We start from the raw sequence: 24753 nt of genomic DNA on the forward strand, positions 1-24753 counted from the left end.
CAGGACAGAGGGGGCGCTGTGGTAATGTCATGGCGCCGTCCACCCTGAGACGTCACAAGACACTGTAACTGCTGGGAGTGAGGAGAGGTGAGTATTCGAGGGGTGGAGTCAAGGTCCCCACAAGCGTGTGTCCCCCTATTTGCCCAGGGCCCCCTGTACTTGCCTGCGTTCACCGGGTGGTGACGTCGACCCTGGTTATGGTGGCGGCTCAGGTCCGTGTGCGTGCGCCCCTGCCTCCTGCGCTTTTAAAGGGCCTGTATCCATAAAAACTTTTTTGATTTTCCTTCCTTCCTCCTTTTTCTCTCTATGGGGCCCACCGGGCATTTCACCAGTACCCCACCAGGCCAGTCCGACCCTGCCTAGTATATCCATCTCTCTACACATGCCATCCAGCTTGTCCAGTACTGTCTGCTCATCCTGATCCTCAGCTTAGTGAATCCCTTCACTAATCCCCTTTAACACAAGTGCAAAAGATACTGCGCCCCCTAATACCAAAATTAATACCAGTACATTAACCCAGGACAATGCACCAAATCAACATCAGCCACCGACCAAAACAACCTAACAAACAACACGATAACTGAGAGCGGAACATCAATAACCCGACCAATACCAACAACAGTAAGACAATGCTAATACACCAGTCACCACCAATGTGCCAACCGGCACCAATGCCCCAATACATAGCCCGAGACCAAGAGAGAAGTCCAGGACGAGCCAGAATCCAAAACGTGGCTCCTGTTCACACGGGAAAACAAGACAAACTTTCTATGTGTCTGTCCTATATATGTTTATATAGTATTTATGTCTTGTGTGTGTTTATATATATAGTATCTAGTACAGTAGATGTGTTCTGTATGTCATGTAATGTATGTGTGCATTTTGCGCCATTATATGAAGGATAGGTATATGACCTGCATATATTCGGGTATCTGTATGTTACTTGTATACTGTATGAGGACAATTGTATATGTTGTGTAGAGAACGTTGGTTGCGGCTTCTCCTTTGTACATACTGGGCCCATTACAGCCCTTGTGTAGGAGTCTCCTCCATAGATATTGGTGTGACGTGAGGACTCCTCGTGTGTCTGGTGGTGATTAATTCTGCTTCTCTCGTAGGACTCTTCCCGACTGTGGTTCTGACCCATGAGATCAGTCGTCATCTGTCACAAGTGAAGGAGTCGTTCCGGACGATGGGAGTGAAGAACATGTTCTCTCTGGAAAACTACACAGCCAAAGACAACAAGAAGACCCGCGGGAAACAAGAGACCATCTTGAGATGTGTTCAGGAGATCATTAAAGATGTGGAGTTCCGGATGCTGGAGGAACGTGACGCCATCGGTGAGAGAATTGACCGGAAAAGGTTCCTGTTGGAATTCGCGCACAGGAGAGAAATGGAACGAAAACAGGAGAAGGAGAATGGTGGATGTGCCATACTGTAGGGGCCCCGTGGGTCCTAGTAGTGCCCAATTGTCTCGCTTTCTGTATGTCCTTGTGTGATTTCCTTTACACCTTTTGATTCATAAAGAAACCGTATCATGGGTAACACTTCTTGAGTAGCATTTCTGCCCATGTTGGGTCCTCGTACCCTGTCGTTGCTACTCCCTTGTGGACGTTTTTCGATGCTTTTTGTGATTGTTTGATGCATTTATTACAATCATCCACTATTGTACTATTAGTTCTGATTTGTATCACACATGTACAGTATATGACATTGGCTCGTGTGATCCTGGAATTATTTTTTAATCTATTATGTATTTATTTCTGTATTTTCCATAGTGTGAGCACTCGCTTTCTTTAGGGCCACCATATACCATTGCTTGTTTAATAAAGGTTCCCGATTACTTTAATCTATGTCTCAGACCTTTTATGACCATATGTTCGGTGTTCTCTTTTGGGTTTCCTTATTAGTTGCACTATGTACATGTTAGCATATTGACAATGTAGAGCATTTGCCCACCTGTGCATTAATTCAACCCCTTAGTGATCTATGACGTGCTATGTCCGTCATAGGTCGCCTCCCCCTCTTTGGTGCGGGTTTCGGCACTGAGTCTGCACCTTTTCTCAGTGAGAACCTGAGATGGAGACTTACATGATAAACTGAATTAAGGAAGGAGATAAGTGGAAATTGGCTTCATATACTGTACCTGTGATGTCCTATAAACCTCTGAGCCGTCTGGTAGAAAACCTGGAAGCATACAGACATTTCACCCAAATGTGAGAATGTAGAATAAGGGATTGTACAGATAACATTATCACTCCACGTCACACAGATACAGAATAATATCTCCATCCAGGCACGTACCGCTGACCACTCGTCTGGTTAGAGCCGCTTTCTCCTGTTTGTTCTCCGTCTGGTCAGACCTTCATGTCGACATCTCCCAGCCACGACTCGTCACGATGGTCATCACAGCCCTGAAAATAACAAGGTCACATACATGTGTCTCCCCCGAATACAGCTATGTACCCCACCATTAATATGCTATTAGCCACATATCAGTGATTATCAGCACTGTGGCCCCATTACCTATAATCTCTGCCGCCCAATAATAAAAACTATTCAGTCTGTGACTCTCCTCAGTTACCTGTAGGGCTCTTTGCACACGGAATATGTACAAGGTTTACAGTACAGGAACAGTGAGTGAGATCCCTGAAGCCTCATGCACACGCTGCCTGTTTTTTCCTTACAGATTTGCAGCAGATTAAAATCTGAATAATGTCAATTCTCGCAGCGTATTTCACCCGTACTAATGGGGAAAATACGTAACAAAAGCATGGGAAAAGGTGGAGAAAAAAATAAATGTATTTTCCGCAACTTTCTTCCTGCCAACACATTAGGAAATACAGCAGAATTTTCCCCTGCAAATCCTGAACGTGCACATAGCCGCAGTCCCTGTCCTGTGTCCTCATCATTCATTATAAGTCCTTGATAGCATCATAATGAATGAGGGTGGGAGAAGATGCCATCAGGTACTGAGCCTCCTACGTCACCTCACAATTCATTACAAGACCCTGACATCGTCTTCTCCCACCTTTGATTCATTATAAAGGGTCCTATGCCCCTTATCGCTTCCTCTCCCAATCCCAAAAAAAATTAATTCCCCAATAGCATCATACTGAATTGTGAGATGGGGAGGACGCTATAGGGCTTAGCACCCCCCTCCACTACTCAATTCATTTTACATCCATATCTAATGTTCTCCTCCCATAAGTCCATTATACTGTAAGTCCAATTTCCTCCCATCCCAATCCACCACATCCCTCATTGTCCCCCCCCACATCCTATCATTGTCCTCTCCCCCACCTCCTTCATTGCCCTCTCCACCTCCTCCATCATTGTTCTTCCCTACCACCTCCATTATTGCCCTCTATGCAGTATTTCAATGTCAGCAATATTTGCCCACTTCAGATGGACGTCTTAGACTCCAGTATCAATATAGTGAGGCTATTTGTAACCAAACAATGTTTTTTTTTTAGGAGGCACAACTGCAGCACGATAAATACTGTATAAAATTACACTGCTGAAAAAAATTACAGTATTACTATTGCAGGAAAATTTGTACACCTCAGATGGACTAGTTACATTGCATGAGCAATATAGCAATGCAATTGAGATGCAACCAAGTCTGGCTGGAGCTTTTGATGCACAACGGCTGTAGTGTAAATGGTGAATAATATTTCCCTGCTCAGAACAATTTGAAGGATTAAGAGCAAAAAGATTATTACTAACCCTGAGAAGGGGAATTTTGGTCTGAGTTGCAGGTTTCAGCATAAACGACGTACAATTCCCCATATCCTGTCCTACACAATTCCTTCAAGACAATCTCTCCCCAATTGCTGCTACCAGCAGTATTACTATTGATTATCATTAGCCCTAAGAATAGCTGCTGCTGTTGGGCTACACAGAAATATAAATGTGGTTGAATCCTGGCTAATACACAGCTACAACTCTCTCACCAGCACCTCTCCCTGTGCTGCCTGGGTCCGGGGTACAGTATGACGATCATGGCGACCCGGATCATATATACAGACCTGATGTTACTATGCGGCCAGCCAATCACAGTAATGCCACAATTGAGATGGCTGTGGCATTATAGTTACTGGCAGGCAATCCCCACATGCTCATTGGCTGTCTAAAAAGCGCCAAACATGTGGGCGGGGACTCGAACTTCTGCTCAAGCATTAACAAAATGCCTGCTGAGTAACGAGCTTCCCGAGCAAAGCGATGCTCGAGTGAGTAACGAGTAGTGACAAGAGCGCTCACTAGAGGAGACAGTAAAAGCAACGCTGCAGGCCCTTTGTTTCAAGAACAGAGGGTTTCACCTGTAAATCAAGCAATAGTTACCTACAAACCACAGGTGCAGCAGCTGGTATATCGCCTGCAGTAATGTTCATCTGGCCCAGCACAACCGAGGATCACAATAGTCCATTGGAACAGTAAGAAGTGGGACTATTCCTGAGCCATGTCGAGAAACTGCTTTCTGCAGAGGGCAGAGAGGACACACACTGAGTATAAAGCAGATAATATATGTGTCCCTTCAGAGGAGGCTTAATAATGGTAAGGTGTTATATTTCTGGATATATAAATGGCAGACCATTCGCATCAAAACAGTGAGATAAAGGAGGAAAAGCACCAAATAAGTGGTACAAAGAAGTACGGAGCCATTACTTTGGAAAAGTAAAAATGTTTTTATTGGAAAAACAAGGTAAAAAGTGGCACTACAAGCAAAAAAAGTTCCAACACTTGTATACAAAAGTCGACAAGTAGTACTTATATCAAATAAGAGAGTGATGAAGGACTTGCTCTGAAACGCACGTCGGGGTGTGCGCCACACTTTCACCCAGGTATCCTCATACACAATTTACCCAGCTGGTACTTCCTTAATCCCTCCATGTTTTATTTTGTATAGGATTGGTTGGAGTAGTGCTTTATCTAATATATAGGTCAATGGGTAGACAGTCACACTCAAAATTGGATGTCACATGCATCAGAGTCATTAAAGGAGTAATTATGATTTTTATTTATTTTTTCAATAAATCAAAAAAAGTGAAAAAACACCGCAAACAAAGATCAGATTCCAAACATGAGTATTGCACGGTTTACACGGTTACGTTTCGACCTATACCTAGGTCTTTCTCAAACCATACTGCAAGATAAAATGCAAAGAAAAAAAAAATTTAACACACTAAACAAAGTGATCAAGATAATGTACAAAAGGCTAGAGACATAGTGGACATAAATATGTACAAAATTAATAAAATTTAAAAAGGGTGTATTGCTAGAAAACCCTATAGATACACAATATGTAAACATATATACATACACACATGGGACTACCCAAGGATCTGCGCAATAACAGGGATGCAGCGTAAGACAAGCAGATGGTCATAGGAGATATGGCAGACTATTGGCAAACAAATATACAATACTAATCCTAATGTGCTTGGATAACTGGTAAACCAAAGCGGGGTGGTGGAGAAGATCGGCTGGCTCAGGAAAGTATAGCAAGCATGAGATACTGACCTCAGTAGGAGTGGCAAGGCATAAGGAAAGAAGACAATTTTCAAAGTCCCAAAGCAGGGGCTGTGGAAAAAAAGGAGGTATAATGAGATAAAAATTTTTTTTTTTCTTTGCATTCTTCTCCTTGACATCCTGCACTCTGGCTTCCGCCCCCACCACTCCACTTAAACTGCCCTGACCAGAATTACTAATGACTTACTCACAGCCAAAGATAACAGACAGTTCTCCATCCTCCTCCTTCTCGACCTGTCCTCTGCCTTTGACACAGTTGACCACTGCCTACTGCTACAGATTCTTTCTTCCCTTGGCATCAAAGACCTTGTCCTGTCCTGGATTTCCTCATACCTTTCTCACATTCAGCATTTCCCACTCCCACACTACCTCCTCATCCCGCCCCCTCTCTGTTGGAGTCCCCCAAGCCTCTGTCCTGGGGCCCCTACCTTTTTCCATCTATAGTCTTGGCCTAGGACAACTCATAAAGTCCCATGGCTTCCAGGACCACCTGTATGCAGACGACACTCAGATCTACCTCTCTGGCTCAGATGTCACCTTTCTGCTGTCCAGAATCCCGGAGTATCTATCAGCCATATCCTCCTTTTTCACCTCTCGCTTCCTAAAACTCAACGTAGACAAAACTGAACTCATTAGCTTTCCTCCATCTCACGTATCTTCCCTACCCGATCTATCTATTATGGTAAACGGCATCACGCTCTCTCCCGCACCTGAAATCCGCTGCCTCAGAGTAACTCTCGACTCTGCCCTGTCCTTCAAACCACACGTCCAAACTCTTGCCACCTCCTGTCGCCTCCAACTCAAAAATATTTCCAGAATCCGTCCTTTCCTCAGCCCTCAATCTACTAAAACTCTTGTACATGCCCTCATCATCTCCTGCCTTGACTACTGCAACACTCTCCTCTGTGGCCTCCCTGCTATCTCTCTTGCACCACTCCAGTCTGTCCTCAATTCTGCTGCCCGACTAATCCACCTCTCTCCTCGCTACTCCCGTCTCTCCCCTCTGCAAATCCCTCCACTTGCTCACAATTCCCCAACGAATCCAGTTCAAACTACTAACACTGACCTACAAAGCCATCCACAACCTGTCCCCTCCCTATATCTCTGAACTAATCTGCCAATATCTTGCCTCACGTAATCTTCGATCCTCCCAAGACCTCCTACTCTCCTCCACACTTATTTGTTCCTCACACAACCGCCTCCAAGATTTCTCCCGAATATCCCCTATCATCTGGAATGCCATGCCTCAACACGTCCGATTATCCACCACCCTCGGATCTTTCAAACGGAACCTGAAAACCGATCTTTTCAGGAAAGCTTACAGCCTGCAATAACCATTCTGCCGCCTCACCACCGCCCGAGCTGCCGTCCCACCACCGCCCGAGCTGCTGCACCCCCGACCTTCTGTCCCTTCCCCACTATCCCGTAGAATGTAAGTCCACAAGGACAGGGTCCTCTCCCCTCTGTACCAGTCTGTCATTGTAAATTTGTTTACTGTTAACGATATCTATAACTCTGTATGTAACCCCCCTTCTCATGTACAGCACCATGGAATTAATGGCGCTATATAAGTAAATAATAATAATTTGGTGTTTTTCCTCCTTTATCTTTCTCCATCGGGTGTAATGTTTGTTTTCACTCATAGTAGATGAAGGGTTAAATCATAGAATCATAGAATCATAGAATCGTAGAGTTGGAAGGAACCTCCTGGGCCATCTGGTCCAACCCCCTGCTCAAAGCAGGATTCGCTAAATCATCCCAGTTAGATGTCTGTCCAGCCTCTGTTTGAAGACTTCCATTGAAGGAGAACTCACCACTTCTCGTGGCAGCCTGTTCCACTCATTGATCACTCTAACTGTCAAAAAGTTTTTTCTAATATCTAATCTGTGTCTCCTCCCATTCAGCTTCATCCCATTGCTTCTAGTCTTTCCTTGTGCAAATGAGAATAAAGTTGATCCTTCTACAATGTGACAGCCCTTTAGATATTTGTAGACAGCTATTAAGTCTCCTCTCAGTCTTCTCTTTTGCAAACTAAACATTCCCAAATCCTGCAACCTTTCCTCATAAGACAAGGTTTGCAGACCGGTCACCATTCTGGTCGCTCTTTTCTGAACTTGCTCCAGTTTGTTGATGTCTTTTTTAAAATGTGGTGCCCAAAATTGGACACAATATTCCAGATGAGGTCTGACCAAAGAGGAGTAGAGGGAAATAATTACTTCACGTGATCTAGACTGTATGCTTCTGTTAATACATCCTAGAATTGCATTTGCCTTTTTTGCTGCTGCATCACACTGTTGACTCATATTCAGTCTGTGATCTATTAGTATACCCAAGTCTTTTTCACATGTGCTGTCACTTAGCCCTATTCCTCCCATTCTATATATGCTTTTTTCATTTTTATTGCCCAGATGTAGTACTTTGCATTTCTCCCAGTTAAAAACCATTCTGTTAGTTGCTGCCCACTTCTCCAGTTTATTTAAATCTTTTTGAATCCTCTCTCTCTCTTCTCTAGTATTAGCTATCCCTCCTAGCTTTGTGTCATCAGCAAATTTAATCAGTTTACCCTCAATTCCTTCATCTAAATCGTTGATAAAGATGTTGAACAATACAGGGCCCAGGACAGAGCCCTGTGGTACCCCACTTGAGACATTCTTCCAACTGGATGTGCAGCCATTTACGACCACTCTTTGGGTCCGATCACTAAGCCAGTTATGAATCCACCTAACAGTTGCCTTGTCCATTCCATACTTAGTCATTTTTTCAATAAGGATTGTATGAGAGACTTTGTCAAATGCTTTGCTGAAGTCAAGATATACTATATCTACAGCATTTCCTTGATCCACCCAATCAGTAATACCGTCATAGAAGGAAATTAAATTAGTCTGACATGACTTATTAGTTACAAACCCATGCTGACTCTGTTTAATCACTTCATTCGTATCCAGGTATTGACATACATGTTGTTTAATAATTTGTTCAAAGATCTTTCCTGGTATAGAAGTCAGACTCACCGGCCTATAGTTGCCTGGGTCCACCTTCTTCCCCTTTTTGAAGATAGGAACAACATTTGCTCTTCTCCAGTCTTCTGGCACATCTCCTGTTCTCCAAGAATTTTCAAAGATTATGGAGAGGGGTTCAAAAATTTCTTCTGCTATCTCCTTCAGTACTCTGGGGTGTAATTCATCTGGACCTGGAGACTTGAATTCATTTAGGTTAGCTAAGTGTTTCCTCACTATCTTTCTGTTTATAGATATCCTGGATTCTTCTATTCCCTTAATAGGACAGTGAATAACAGTTGATGTTACATTTCCTTTCTGAGAGAAAACAGATGCAAAATAGGAATTTAAAAGTTCAGCCTTCTCAACATCCTGTCTTACCATTTCATCATTTTCATCCTGTAAAAATCCTATAGCATCTTTGACTTTTCTTTTACTTTTGACATATCCCCAAAATCCTTTATTATTGCTTTTGACATCTCTTGCAAGCCTCAATTCATTTTCAGCTTTAGCTAATCTGATTTGTGCCCTGCAGGTTCTGCAGACAGCATTATATTCTTCTTTAGATATGCCTCCCTCTTTCCATTTTATAAACATTTTTTTCTTCCTTTTTAGCATGTGCTTAAGTTCTGTGTTCATCCATCCTGGTTTCCTTAAATGCTTCCTATTCTTCCCTCTTTTTGGAATTGTTAACAACTGTGCTTTGAGAATTTCATTTTTCAAGATTTCCCATCCTTCCTGGACATTTTTGTCTTTAAGGATATCCAGCCATTGGATCCCTCCAATTCTCTTTCTGAATCCCTTAAAATCTGCCTTTCTGAAATCTAACCTTGACGTCTGAGTCTTCACAGGTCTTCCGCCTCTAGTTATCCAAAATTCTAAAATAGCATGGTCGCTACCTCCTAGGGTCCCAGCCACTTTTACCTCCTCAACCATTTCCTCCCTGTTTATAAGGATTAGATCCAAGGTAGCAGTTCCCCTTGTTTTCTCCTTTACCTTTTGGAAGATAAAGTTGTCAGCAAGAGAGGATAAGAATTTCCTTGACCTGTTAGTTTTGCCTGAGAGAGATTCCCAACAAATGTCTGGATAGTTGAAATCTCCCATGACAACTGTCATATTTTTTGGAGAACTTGGCCATTTGATGCATAAAGAGTTCATCCATGTCTTCAGCTTGCACAGGCGGCCTGTAGTAAATGCCTACAATGGTGTCCTTTCCATTGTTCTGTCCTTGTATTCTTACCCAAACAGTTTCCACAGAACTCCCAGTCTCTGAAGCTTCAATCTCTGTGCAGATATACGCGTTTCTAACATACAATGCGACACCCCCTCCTCGTTTATCAAGTCTGTTTCTTGCAAATAAGTTGTATCCTTCTAGTCTTGTATTCCAATCATGTGTATTGTCCCACCAAGTTTCAGTGATTCCAATGACATCATATTTCTTTTCCTGTGTTAGTAGTTCCAATTCTCCTTGTTTGTTGCCCATGCTTTGTGCATTAGTATAGAAACATTTTAGTTTGTGATTGGTTTCTATTTCTCCAATATTTTTATTAATTAGATTCTTTCGTCTTTGTTCTTCCTTTCCACTTCTAATAGCAGAGTTCTCAATAGCATTTGTCAGGTGTATGGCTTTTTCTGGTCTTTTGCTTCCCTTCCCATGTTGTTCTAGTTTAAAGCTCTCCTTACAAGTGTAGCAAGGCGACTTCCAAATACCTGCTTTCCAGTCTTCGTAAGGTGCACCCTATCTCTAGCAAGTAGTCCATCGTATAAGCAGTTCACTCCGTGATCCAGAAATCCAAATCGTTGCTGACGGCACCATCGACGTAGCCAGTTGTTCACCTGCAGAATCTTATTCCACCTCCTTGTTCCATGGCCATCCACTGGGAGGATGGAAGAGAAGACCACCTGCGCTCCCAGTTCTTTCACTTTCTTGCCTAAGTCTTCAAAGTCTCTGCAGATGTTTCCAGGTCGTTTCTTGCGGTGTCATTTGTCCCCACATGTAGTAGCAGGAATGGGTAGTCATCTGTAGGTCTGAAGAGTCCTGATATCCTGTCAGACACATCTTTAATTTTTGCACCTGGAAGACAGCACATTTCTCTTGAAGTTATATCCGGTCTGCAGATAGCGGCCTCTGTTCCTCTCAACAGGGAATCCCCCATGACCACCACTCTCCGTTTCTTCTTCACAACATTTTTCTTTCTCCATCCAGGAGGACTCTGAAGGCGTACAAGGTTGCTGTTTGTTGGCAAAGTCTTATCCTGATGTATTTCTTCATCGTTTTCCTGCGTGAGAGCCTGGTACTGGTTTCTGAGCAGTATGGGTGCTGACTGCCTCCTTATCCTCCTGCTTCTCTGGGTCACATGTCTCCATTCCTCTCTTTCTTCAGGTGCACTTCGAATTTCTTCTCTTTCGGTAACATGAAGAGATAATTCTGCTCTGTCCAAGAACTCTTCACCTTCCTTAATGATCTTCAACGTAGCTAACCTCTCTTCGAGATTTTGCAACTTTTCCTCCAACAGGGACACAAGCTGCATTTGTGGCATGTGAAGTTTGGCTTTTCCACTGGTAAATCTGTGAACATGTAGCAAGAAATGCAGCTCACCAAATGGCTCCTGGCCTCTTCCATCTTGAGATTTCTTAAAAATGATGAAAGATGAGCCAAAATTTTCCGATTTCCTCTTTTCAGCTGCAACGGCCAAAACCCAGTGATCGTTGAGCTCGCGGAGACTCTTCACTTATCCCAGAAGGCACTGGGAATATGCAAATGATCTCCTCAAGACTCTTCCCCTGGTTTTCCGATTTTCTCTTTTCAGCTGCAATGGCCAAAACCCAGTGATCGTTGAGCTCGCGGAGACTCTTCACTTATCCCAGAAGGCACTGGGAATATGCAAATGATCTCCTCAAGACTCTTCCCCTGGTTTTCCGATTTTCTCTTTTCAGCTGCAATGGCCAAAACCCAGTGATCGTTGAGCTCGCGGAGACTCTTCACTTATCCCAGAAGGCACTGGGAATATGCAAATGATCTCCTCAAGACTCTTCCCCTGGTTAAAGCCCTTCTCATTTCATGTCACATGTTCTGCAAAGTTGCCAGAAATCCCTTTCACTTTCATTCTATTAGATATTGAAATCTTGTAGAAAGCCGTTATGGATTCTCGATCCATGAGAGATTTTATCAGGAACTTCAGGCTTGAAAACTGCCTCCATGGTAATCAGGGATACTCCCGAGTTTTCCTGCAGCTCTTCGGTTACACCGGTCACGGGAAATCTTCCTTTATCAACTCCTGTAAGTACGTGGTGGATGATGGACCCTATACGGCCTATGCTAAGGTGGCCGAGTCAGAGGAGAAGCCCGAGACCATGATAAGATACGCATATATGCTGACGGAGACCATCACCTTGGTGGACAACCGAGGCTGTGCCAAAATGAACAAGGATGAGACCGGGGAGATCTACGCTCAACTGGGTGAGTGCTGGAGCTTTAATTAACTTTGGCAAAAAGTGGTAGCAAATTATTTAAATCAACTGGTAAATCTAAGGTTTCTCTGGAGGTTCCTCTTCCAGTAAAGTTGGGATCTATCACTAAATGGAATCTGTTAGTAGGATCCATCCTCCTATACCGTCTATATGGACGTGCAGGCCATTGGAACCTGAATAAAATGATACCTTGATATTTGTGAATCTTTATCTTATTCCAGAGAAATCCAAGTTTTCCTCTTTATCTGTAAATGCTGTTAAGATCTATGGGCGGGGCATAGATCTTTCTGAGATTCTGCCTCCAAAACTTGTGTCATATGGAAGGAGGTATTACTAGATGAGACCTATAATGAGACCGATCTCCTAATCTACATATCTCACACTGGTAAGGCCACCTGGCATTTACAATAAGCACTGGAGGCGGAGTCTCAGGGAGATCTATGCCACGTCCATAGATCTTAATAGCTTATTTACATTTAAGAAATGTGTGTATTTCTCTAGAATAATACAGATCACAGACATCAAGGTGTCACTTCATTCGGATTCCTATGACCTACATGTCCATGTAGACAGCTTAGGAGGGACGATCCTACTGACGGATTCCCTTTTTTCCTGGTCCTGGTTTGTTTCCTTTTTCTGTAACATAATTCAGTATCTGTTATAATGAATCCTAACGGATGACAATCTGTAAATGTTATGGTGATATGGTGGGTGTGTCAGCCGCCTGCGGGGCGGAGGTGTCAGGACATTTCTTCACGATGTGAATCGGCATCAGAGTGTTTGCCTTGTGCTCGGTACTGATATGACACATACAACTATCATGTGACCACTGATATCATGGCAGGCGGTGAAGAAGGGTGATGAGAGTTGTGCTATGACTCAATTCCTGGTAGTATAAAGCAGAAGTTTCCAGGAAACAGCCATCCCGCAGCGGGCGCCGCCATCACTGATATATGTCATAATATCTTTTGATTTAGGAAACTTCCTCCCTCTGAATACTGAAGTAGAATGGCAGAAAGAGTTCAAAGACATGATGGAGATCCTGCTGACGTCAGAGACACAGGAGCAGAACATGGCGCTAATAGTCCCAGTGCTGATCTACAGGTAGGAAAGACCATGGAGCACACACCGTAGAGACCGATCACGGAGAACACGCCGTAGAGAAAGACCACGGAGCACACACCGTAGAGACCGATCACGGAGAACACGCCGTAGAGAAAGACCACTGAGCACACACCGTAGAGACCGATCACGGAGCACACACCATAGAGACAGACCACAAAGCACACACCATAGAGACCGACCACGGAGAACACGCCGTAGAGAAAGACCACTGAGCACACAACGTAGAGACAGACCATGGAGCACACACCGTAGAGACAGACCACAAAGCACACACCGTAGAGACCGACCAAGGAGGACACGCCGTAGAGAAAGACCACGGAGCACACACCATAGAGACAGACTAAGGAGCACACACCGTAGACACCGACCAAGGAGGACACGCCGTAGAGAAAGACCACGGAGCACACACCATAGAGACAGACCACAAAGCACACACCATAGAGACAGACCAAGGAGGACACGCCGTAGAGACCGACCACGGAGAACACGCTGTAGAGAAAGACCACTGAGCACACAACGTAGAGACAGACCATGGGGCACACACCGTAGAGACAGACCACAAAGCACACACCGTAGGGACCGACCATGGAGCAAACACCGTAGAGACCGACCACAGAGCACACACCGTAGAGACCGACTAAGGAGCACACACTGTAGAGACCGATCACGGAGAAGACGCCGTAGAGAAAGACCACTGAGCACACAACGTAGAGACAGACCATGGGGCACACACCATAGAGACAGACCACAAAGCACACACCATAGAGACAGACTAAGGAGCACACACCGTAGAGACCGATCACGGAGAAGACGCCGTAGAGAAAGACCACGGAGCACACACCATAGAGACAGACTAAGGAGCACACACCGTAGAGACAGACCACGGAGGACACGCTGTAGAGACAGACCACGGCGCACACACCATAGAGACAGACTAAGGAGCACACACCATAGAGACAGACCACAAAGCACACACCGTAGAGACCGACCAAGGAGGACACACTGTAGAGACAGACCACGGAGCACACACCGTAGAGACAGGCTACAGAGCACACACCGTAGAGACCGACCACGGAGCACACACCGTAGAGACAGACCACGGAGCACACACCGTAGAGACAGACCACAAAGCACACACCGTAGAGACCGACCACAGAGCACACACCGTAGAGACAGACCACGGAGCACACACCATAGAAACAGACCACGGAGCACACACCGTAGAGACAGACCACAGAGCACACACCATAGAGACAGACCACGGAGCAAACACCATAGAGACAGACCACGGAGCAAACACCATAGAGACAGACCACAGAGCACACACCGTAGAGACAGACCACAGAGCACACACCGTATAGACAGACTGTGACGGGGTATACGACAGAGCAAGAAGGGACAACAGGACGAGGGACGATCCAACGAGATTTATTAAGGCAGGGAGCATACAACATCAAATATCCATAATATCCTTGGAGTCCATGAGAAGTCCACAATAAGTCCACACAATGGAAACAAATCCGGGCGCCTCACGATAGTCCTTGTGCCAGATACGATGACAATAATCCTTGCAATAGTCCACAGGATTCCACACAATCCCACGGACGTCACGCCCTGGCCTCAACTCAGTTCGTGACTTCTTCCATGTCCGCACTCAAAATCACAACTGAACTTAAAACAAGAGTGTATTGTCAGGGCTCTTGGGATCAGCCCATCTAAAGGGGGGTAGGGGTCACACCTACTATTCAATGGTTTGGTCCATTAGAAGATTCTAGAAATGTAAGGGCTCCACTTAGTCTACAGGATGTGTATTGTAGGTTATCTTCTGCTTAGGAAAACAATAGCCAAAGTTCCACCAGTTGTTGACACAAGCCTAAATTAGATTATGGTCCAGGTACATCACAAGACATTGCAAAGTATTGGGGAAGGAGACATGGTTAACCAGAGAAAAGTTAAATGACATATTATACAAAATACAGGACAGGGCAAAACTACAAATCATGACAATCCCTTCCCCTCCCAATTTGTGTACGTACTAGGGACCTCTACAGGTCGCTTGTTAAGTACACACAGGCATGGCTGACTAGACTCAGGGCTCCTCCTGCCTGGACAGTCCATCTGCATTTTGGTGTTGGCTGCCTCTTCTCTACTGTATGGTAAAGTTATAGGGCTGCAGAGCCAGGCTCCATCGTAGTAAGCCTGGTAGTAAGGGAGGCCGCTCATCACACCGACCATGCATTGTTTTGCCCCAAAGCCATAATCCAGGGTCACACTCGCTCTTGGAATATATCTCTGGGTACCTCGAGCCAATTCAATGGCAATTCCTGGTCCCTTTTGAATTGCTTCTGGTTGAATTACTCGGGGATCGGCTATGGTGAGAAAATCCCCAGTGTCACGGAAGCCAACAACTTTTTGGCCATCCAGCACGACCTCCTGTAGATGTTTGTGCTGAAGATCGGAATAACAGGTGGATGGGGCTCGCACCCCATAGACACCGGGTAGAGGAGCCAGGATATCAGAGTCACTTGGCAAGTCATCAGGGACTGAATCCAGCTCTTCTCCTGGTGAGGGTGTCTGTAGATAATGAACAGGCAAAGGCGGTCTGTAGCTGTCCTGCCTCCGAACACCTGGACATTGGAATTGCAGATGCCCAGGCTGCCCACATCTATAACATCTGCGCTCTGGTATTCTTCCTCCACGTCGTAGTCCCGAAGGTGGAGCAGGAGTAATGCGAGGCACAGTCACACGAAGGGCACCAGGAGCTGATGGTCTAATGGGATGGTGAATATTGGAGGCCGAAGGACCAGGGCCACCAGCGTTGGGGGGCTGGTAGTTTTTTTCTGGCTTAGTAGTAGTTTTCTCCACTGAGGCTTGATGGTGAGAGCCTCATCAGCTAGAGCTGCAGCTTCCTCCACAGTGGCTGGTCTCTTTTCACGCACCCATTCCCGGATCTCAGCGGGGCACTTGAAGTAAAACTGCTCTTTTAGGATGACTTGGAGGAAGGTCTCCCAAGTTAAGGCCTCCTCTCCCTCCAGCCAGCGATGACATATTTGTTTGAGTCTGTGGGCATACATCTTGAAGGACACTTCCTCATCACAGGCTAAAGTACGGAACTGGGTCCTGTAAGTGTCTGGGGTCACAGCATAATGTTCTAGAATAGTCTGTTTAATCTCCGCATACTCACAGTTCCACCGAGGGTCCATAGCTCTATAGGCTGCGGCCGCTCCACCCTCTAAGAGCCCCACCAGATGTCGGACTCGCTCCCTTTCCGGGACTTCCATTAATCGACACTGATGCTCAAAGTCCTGGAAGAAGCCCTCAATGTCACCTGAAGCCTCATTAAACGGCTTGAAGTCTTTGCGGGACACTCTGGGGAGTTCCCTCATGGTGGGTGCTGGAGTTACAGTCTGTCTGGAGCTTCTAGCTGCTTCCACAGTGAGCTGCCTCTCCTGCAATGCCCTCTCTTGAGCTCTATGAATGGCCTCCCTCTTATCGTCTATGGAAGCCTCTTCTCCCAGCAATGCCAACTCCTCCTCGTACCACACAACCCACTGACTTTTATGGGTATTTACCTCCGGCTGCAGTCTTTCCTCCGTTTGCTGTGGGGATCCTTCCTCAGCGTCATCTTGCAGGCGAACTCTGTCCAAAGCCTCAATCAGCTGCTCCTTGGAGAGTCCCTTGTAGCTGACTCCCAGTTCATGGGCCGTTGTTTGTAGGTTCACCGCAGTCCAGTTCTTGAACTCTGCGGTGCTGGTTCCAGATGTTGATGGGCCGTTGTCCTCCATTCCTTCTGCTCTGATCCCACTGCTGCCACCAGTTTGTGACGGGGTATACGACAGAGCAAGAAGGGACAACAGGCCGAGGGACGATCCAACGAGATTTATTAAGGCAGGGAGCATACAACATCAAATATCCATAATGTCCTTGGAGTCCATGAGAAGTCCACAATAAGTCCACACAATGGAAACAAATCCGGGCACCTCACGATAGTCCTTGTGCCAGATATGATGACAATAATCCTTGCAATAGTCCACAGGATTCCACACAATCCCACGGACGTCACGAGCTGGCCTCAACTCAGTTCATGACTCCTTCCATGTCCGCAATCAAATCACAACTGAACTTAAAACAAGAGTGTATTGTCAGGGCTCTTGGGATCAGCCCATCTGAAGGGGGGTAGGGGTCACACCTACTATTCAATGGTTTGGTCCATCAGAAGATTCTAGAAATGTAAGGGCTCCACTTAGTCTACAGGATGTGTATTGTAGGTTATCTTCTGCTTAGGAAAACAATAGCCAAAGTTCCACCAGTTGTTGACACAAGCCTAAATTAGATTATGGTCCAGGTACATCACAAGACATTGCAAAGTATTGGGGAAGGAGACATGGTTAACCAGAGAAAAGTTAAATGACATATTATACAAAATACAGGACAGGGCAAAACTACAAATCATGATTCAGACCACAGAGCACACACCATAGAGACAGACCACAGAGCACACACCATAACTCATGCGACACCTTAGAGAAATGGCTGCCTCACTGCTTCCACCCCACATCAATGTAACACTAAAGACTAGAGGGGTCCGGCGACCAAATATTATGCCACCGCCTACTATAATCCATGGAGTTGGGCTGGTGTAATGTTCCTTCACGAAGGCCTATTCATGGGTTTACCCAATTTTTGGCTATCAAAGCATCCGGGAAAAAGTGAGACTCATCGATGAAGAAAATTCACCTTCATTCCAGTCTCCATTGCTGTCTTGCTCTACACCATGATCGTCTTTAACCTCACTCCACTGCTCTCAATGGGTCACCTGTATCTGGACATCTGTCTCGTAACCCAGTGTCGTGTAAACATCTTCTGAAGCCGGATGCTAAATATGTCACATAAATAGTATAAGACCTTGGGACTCAGTTCAGGTGATGTGAAATCTATTTGAAACTAGTGCACAAAATTTTTTTACTTGCAGTAGAAAAAGGATCAATCATGGAACCAGTGTGGCGACTGTTTCTCCAATATGTCTCAGGAACCGTTTTCAACACAACACCAGGCCACATGTTGCTGGTGTTACCGAGAGAAGCCTGCATGGCCTAAAACTGCTCTCATGGCTGCAGCGCACCGGACTCGCACCATCGAGCACATTGGGGATGTCATTGTTCGGTGATCACACAGGAGCTGCCAGCAGAGTCTCTGGACTTGTCTCCATTGCACACATCAGGGATGTAATTGTTCGGTGATCACACAGGAGCTGCCAGCAGAGTCTCTGGTCTTGTCTCCATTGCGCACATCAGGGATGTCATTGGTCGGTGATCACACAGGAGCTGCCAGCAGAGTCTCTGGTCTTGTCTCCATTGAACACATCAGGGATGTCATTGGTTGGTGATCACACAGGAGCTGCCAGCAGAGTCTCTGGTCTTGTCTCCATTGCGCACATCAGGGATGTCATTGGTCGGTGATCACACAGGAGCTGCCAGCAGAGTCTCTGGTCTTGTCTTCATTGAACACATCAGGGATGTCATTGGTCGGTGATCACACAGGAGCTGCCAGCAGAGTCTCTGGTCTTGTCTCCATTGCGCACATCAGGGATGTCATTGGTCGGTGATCACACAGGAGCTGCCAGCAGAGTCTCTGGACTTGTCTCCATTGCGCACATCAGGGATGTAATTGTTCGGTGATCACACAGGAGCTGCCAGCAGAGTCTCTGGTCTTGTCTCCATTGCGCACATCAGGGATGTCATTGGTCGGTGATCACACAGGAGCTGCCAGCAGAGTCTCTGGTCTTGTCTTCATTGAACACATCAGGGATGTCATTGGTCGGTGATCACACAGGAGCTGCCAGCAGAGTCTCTGGACTTGTCTCCATTGCGCACATCAGGGATGTAATTGATCGGTGATCACACAGGAGCTGCCAGCAGAGTCTCTGGTCTTGTCTCCATTGCGCACATCAGGGATGTCATTGGTCGGTGATCACACAGGAGCTGCCAGCAGAGTCTCTGGACTTGTCTCCATTGCGCACATCAGGGATGTCATTGGTTGGTGATCACACAGGAGCTGCTGGCAGAGTCTCCGGACTTGTCTCCATTGCGCACATCAGGGATGTCATTGGTTGGTGATCACACAGGAGCTGCTGGCAGAGTCTCCGGGCTTGTCTCCATCGAGCACATTGGGAATGTCATTGGTCGGTGATCACACAGGAGCTGCCAGCAGAGTCTCTGGTCTTGTCTCCATTGCGCACATCAGGGATGTCATTGGTTGGTGATCGCACAGGAGCTGCCAGCACCGTCTCTGGTCTTGTCTCCATCGAGCACATTGGGAATGTCATTGGTCGATGATCACACAGGAGTTGCCGGCAGCGTCTCCGGACTTGTCTCCATTGCGCACATCAGGGATGTCATTGGTTGGTGATCACACAGGAGCTGCTGGCAGAGTCTCCGGACTTGTCTCCATTGCGCACATCAGGGATGTCATTGGTTGGTGATCACACAGGAGCTGCTGGCAGAGTCTCCGGGCTTGTCTCCATCGAGCACATTGGGAATGTCATTGGTCGGTGATCACACAGGAGCTGCCAGCAGAGTCTCTGGTCTTGTCTCCATTGCGCACATCAGGGATGTCATTGGTTGGTGATCGCACAGGAGCTGCCAGCACCGTCTCTGGTCTTGTCTCCATCGAGCACATTGGGAATGTCATTGGTCGATGATCACACAGGAGTTGCCGGCAGCATCTCCGGACTTGTCTCCATCAAGCACATCGGGCACGTCATTGATCGGTGATTCCACAGGAGCTGCCAGCAGCGGATCCTGATGATTTGTACATTCAGAGGCAGAACCATCCTCAGACCCCCATTAATAACCTCGTGACAGCAGCCGAGACTGAAAGCACCGGGATTTTCTTCACGAGGCTCAGATTCAGGACTGAAGAAACCCAGATGTATTGAAAATGTTGTTTCCACTTTCTCATAATTTGCAGATCAATAAGGTGTCTGCATCCTGTGATTTCCATAATTTGCCACGTTTTCTTTTTGGTGTTGTAATTTCAATGTTGAGGAACGTATTTTATGCTTTATGGTTTCAGTGTCTTGTTTTATATGGAAATTTCAAAGTCTCGCTTATCTCACAGTGCAAAGAAATCCATAGCTCCAGAAGAAGCTGCAGAACTGCAAGATATTATTCTGAAGGCCAGAAATATAACAGGTACAAAAAGGAAAGGAGTGAAATGGTTTGAGGCAAATTATTGAAGTAATCTCAAAATTTACCAAAACTTTTTTTTCTAAATATTGATTTTTTTTTTGTGATTTGCTTTGGCATTAGTCAGCTCAGCGCCAATTTTGATAACTTATTCAGGGTTAAGGAAAATTTGAAAAGTATATGAAATATAAAAGCACTTCCTCGCCTGGTCCTCTTTTCCCACACGGTCGGCCTCTGCTTCATCTGCCCCTGGTATAAATTAGACCACTGGCCTCATTGACTCTGTTTTCAGATTGACGTAACGATGTGCTCCAATAAAAGTGTAATATATTTGTATCGTTAATATAGAAATCTAAATATGTAAATTGTCTATTGAGAGGACTTGAATTCTAATGCCAAGTATTGGGTGCAACAATTCTAAAAGACAATATTGACAATATTGACTTAAGATAAGACAGGAAGCCATGCCAGATATTCCATTTGCAGAAATAAGATTCGGGGTGTTTGACCCCTCATCAGAGAAAAACAAGAGATCCAATTTGGCCGGGTTAGAGGCCTCTGACAGTGGGTATAAATGGTAATTTTTCTCCTTGCGGTGATTGCATGGCCCACAAGTTTCCTTACACCAACTCTCCACGAGGAGAAATTTTACCCCTTAAATTCTTGTCATCTTACAAAGCCAAACAAGATATACTGCTTTGTGCTGATGAAGGTCAAAAAACCCAAAACATGTGTCTGAAAATAGAGTGTTTCCTTTGGCTTTTTATCTTAAATCATGAGGCCAAGATTTAATACCGACTTTTTGGACTGATACCTCCAATAGGTGACACTAGATTTCCTATCTTTTATTCTCTCAGAAATGGTAATTTGTATATCATTGTTGTAATAAGAATAGTTGTCAAAATACTCAAGATGGCACGGCACATCAAAGCGAGCTGTGGCAAGAAGGTTTGCTGTGTCTGTCAGCGTAATGTCCAGAGGCTGGAGGCACTACCAGGAGACAGGCCAGTACACCAGGAGACGTGGAAGGGGCCGTAGGAGGGAACAACCCAGCAGCAGGACCGTTACCTCTGCCCTTGTGCAAGGAGGAACAGGAGGAGCACTGCCAGAGCCCTGCAAAATGACCTCCAGCAGGCCACAAATGTGAATGTGTCTGCACAGTCGGTTAGAAACCGACTCCATGAGGATGGTCTGAGGGCCCGACGTCCACAGATGGGGTTGTGCTCACAGCCCAACACTGTGCAGGACACTTGCCATTTGCCACAGAACATCAGGATTGGCAAATTTGCCACTGGTGCCCTGTGCTCTTCACAGATGAAAGCAAGTTTACACTGAGCACATGTGACAGATGTAACAGAGTCTGGAGACGCCGTGGAGAGCGATCTGCTGCCTGCAACATCCTTCAGCATGACCGGTTTGGCAGTGGGTCAGTAATGGTGTGGGGTGGCATTTCTTTGGAGGGCCGCACGGTTTTGGGCTGTGAGCACAACCCCCATCTGTGGACGTCGGGCACTCAGACCATCTTCATGGAGTCGGTTTCTAACCGTTTGTGCAGACACATGCACATTTGTGGCCTGCTGGAGGTCATTTTGCAGGGCTCTGGCAGTGCTCCTCTAGTTCCTCCTTGCACAAAGGCTGAGGTAGCGGTCCTGCTGCTGGGTTGTTCCCTCCTACGGCCCCGTCCACATCTCCTGGTGTACTGGCCTGTCTCCTGGTAGTGCCTCCAGCCTCTGGACACTACGCTCACAGACACAGCAAACCTTCTTGCCACAGCCCGCATTGATGTGCCATCCTGGATGAGCTGCACTACCTGAGCAACTTGTGTGGGTTGTAGAGTCCGTCTCATGCTACCACAAGTGTGAAAGCACAACCAACATTCAAAAGTGACCAAAACATCAGCCAGAAAGCATTGGTACTGAGATGTGGTCTGTGGTCCCCACCTGCGGAACCACTCCTTTATTGAGGGTGTCTTGATAATTGCCAATAGTTTCCATCTGTTGTCTATTCCATTTGCACAACAGCATGTGAAATTGATTGTCAATGCCTGATGAAGAGACCTGAGTAGTCTCGAAAGCTTGCAATGTGTCACCATGTTTTCAGTTAGCCATTAAAAGGTATCAACCACTGAGGACTCTCAATTCTAAATATTTTTATATCTACTGGCTAACAAGGTACAGAGATATATATTTTTTCTTTATCTAAATGATTATTAACTTGTTTTCTTTGCATGATTTGAGGTCTGAAAGCACTGGGTTTATTTTTTAATTTTCACCATTTTTCTTTGTCAGAAAAAAATTCAAAATGTATTACTAGGAAATTCGGAGACATGTTGTCAGAAGTTTACAGACTAAAAGAACAATTTACATTTTACTTAAAAATATACCTATAAAGAGAAAAATCAGACAAACTGAACATTTGAAAGTGGTCTCTTAATTTTTGCCAGAGCTTTATATATATATCCAGAATCCTTGGCCCTCCATCTATATTGGGGACACTAGTGAAGGCATTATTTATGTGGAATTCATGTGGGGGGTGGACTATATATATATGCACTCACCATAGAAGGCTGATATGGCATCAGATGCATCAGACAAGACCAGACCAGGTTCCCCATAATCTTTTGCGGCTGTCCCATCACATGGTGAGATACAGCTAAACAGCTAAATCACCTTGAATTAATTTTTGGGGATAGCAAATGTGGTAAATTCTTGTTTCAAAAGTTTCACTCATCTATAGAAGATTCAGCTCCCATTGATCTATAAGGATCTACAGAACATAGATCCAATCCAGGGTGGTGTGAAATCCCTTGACAATAAACTGCACTTTTACTTCCGTGAACTCCCTGGAAATCATCTTTGAATATCTAGCAGCAGCGGAGCGTATCCGCATCTCCTTTACCTGAATATTGATAATAAGGGTCTACTAGATCTGTACTGGAGGTAAAGATGAGGTCGCAACAACTCGTAACTCTAACCTTAACTCTCCCCATCTCATCATACAGACTCATACGGTATAACACGTTGTCTTCCCTCTGATCTAGGTCTCTTCCCCACCGTGGTCATCACCCATAAGCTGAGTGGGCATCTCCCAGACATTCAGGAGAAGTTCAGGATGATGGGCGTGGAGAACATATTCCCCGTGGAGAATTACACAGTGGAGGATCATCTGAAAACCCGAGGAAAACATGAGGGGATCCTAAAGTGTATGTACGAGATTGTCAGAGATGTTGAGTTTCGGATGGAGGAGATGCGAAATCCCATCAATGAGAAGATCGAGAGGAAGAGAATCCTATTAGATTTTGCCCACAAGAGAGACATGGAGAAAGCGCAGGAAAGAGAGGCCCGAGAGCGTGCCAGGAGGGAAGAATTGGAGACACAAGTGAAAATGGGAAAATATTATCCTTTCAATCTATTTTTCTCAAAGAAATTCCATTAATCTACAGATCAGACTGTCACATGTCCTACATTAGACTGAGCCTCCTTATTCGGGAGGAGTTACCCATATATGAAGCCCCTCATTCCCCAACACTCTCAATAAATACAGCTGTGCCTTTAGAAGATAAGTAGTCTGAGCGCTCAGTCCCGATTATATGCTAGTAGGCCTTCGCAAGTTCCATGTCCTCAACTCTGTAGCAGAATATTCATAATAAAGTCGTCTCCCGGATGTTTAGTGATTTATCAATTAAATAAAATGATGTTATTGTCGATTATTAATATTTCTATTCCTTCTTGCTCTCCATCTTTCTGTTCATGGGCTTTATGTCACAGTAGGGAGCGAGGGATGGGACATCTCCTGACACCAACCTGTGCCTGTCCAAAAGCTCCCTTAACGCCCTATACGGGTCTTGTCCTCTGCTGCCTAGTTCCTGACCGTCACCTCAGCTAACTCTGGCCGGTAGGAAGCTAGCCTCACCACTACAGGCAATATAACACAGGGAATGAGACAACTAAAGGACTGACAGAAAGGATACAACTCAGCTCAGAATCTACTGCTGCTAAGCTCCACAGCAGCAGAGTCAACGGCACCAGGTGACCAGGACTCCAACAGCGGCAAAACCACCGTCACCAGAGAACTCCGCACACCTAGCAGGTCTTCAAAGAAGAAACTCTATAACCGACCACCAGCTGATGGGTCATGGGACTATTTAAAGGGAGGTGGGAGTGGTTACCAACCAACATCAGCTGAGCAGCCTAAAAGAAGCTGCCAGCAAGAGGCTGACATTAACTCTTGCTGGAGAAAAGGAAAAAAACAACATTTAAATTCCAGCAGATCCAGAGCTGCCTCGAATCCCTTAATGGTTTGTGACTGTTATTTGTGGCAGTGCGGATGATTGAGTTTATTTATCTTTTCACTGACCAAGTCTGAGTGTTAAAAAATTATACCCTGCACTATTTTTTTCCATAAATTGGATGAGACTCGCCCACTCAACTCTATGGCTTTGC

At 45.5% G+C, this 24753-nt stretch overlaps 2 protein-coding genes across 2 annotated transcripts in view; both read left to right on the top strand.

Annotated features, from left to right (window-relative positions):
* LOC141073438 (uncharacterized) overlaps positions 1 to 1849 on the top strand; it is a 37668-nt gene extending 35819 nt beyond the window's left edge. Inside the window, exon 4 of the mRNA XM_073560650.1 lies at positions 1119 to 1849. Coding sequence (XP_073416751.1) covers positions 1119 to 1441 — 323 coding nt within the window. The 3' untranslated portion in view covers positions 1442 to 1849. The remainder of the gene's footprint in view (positions 1 to 1118) is intronic.
* A 9820-nt stretch (positions 1850 to 11669) lies between these two features.
* Positions 11670 to 24239, top strand: LOC141073416 (uncharacterized). Its single transcript, XM_073560609.1, has 4 exons — positions 11670 to 11988; positions 12977 to 13103; positions 20244 to 20317; positions 23352 to 24239. The coding sequence occupies exons 1-4, from the start codon at positions 11670 to 11672 to the stop codon at positions 23744 to 23746; spliced, it is 915 nt and encodes a 304-aa protein (XP_073416710.1). The 3' UTR covers positions 23747 to 24239.
* Positions 24240 to 24753: the final 514 nt, after the last annotated feature.

Source organism: Dendrobates tinctorius, unplaced genomic scaffold (assembly GCF_039654945.1).
Source record: "Dendrobates tinctorius isolate UK_male_01 unplaced genomic scaffold, ASM3965494v1 ptg000301l, whole genome shotgun sequence".
In the NCBI taxonomy this organism is placed as follows: Eukaryota; Metazoa; Chordata; class Amphibia; order Anura; family Dendrobatidae; genus Dendrobates; species Dendrobates tinctorius.

Coding starts and splice junctions, on each gene's coding strand:
- LOC141073416 (XM_073560609.1), top strand. CDS start 11,670: ATGGATTCTCGATCCATGAGAGATTTTATCAGGAACTTCAGGCTTGAA. Junction 11,989..12,976: donor GGAGATCTACGCTCAACTGG/GTGAGTGCTGGA, acceptor CTTTTGATTTAG/GAAACTTCCTCCCTCTGAAT. Junction 13,104..20,243: donor GTCCCAGTGCTGATCTACAG/GTAGGAAAGACC, acceptor CTTATCTCACAG/TGCAAAGAAATCCATAGCTC.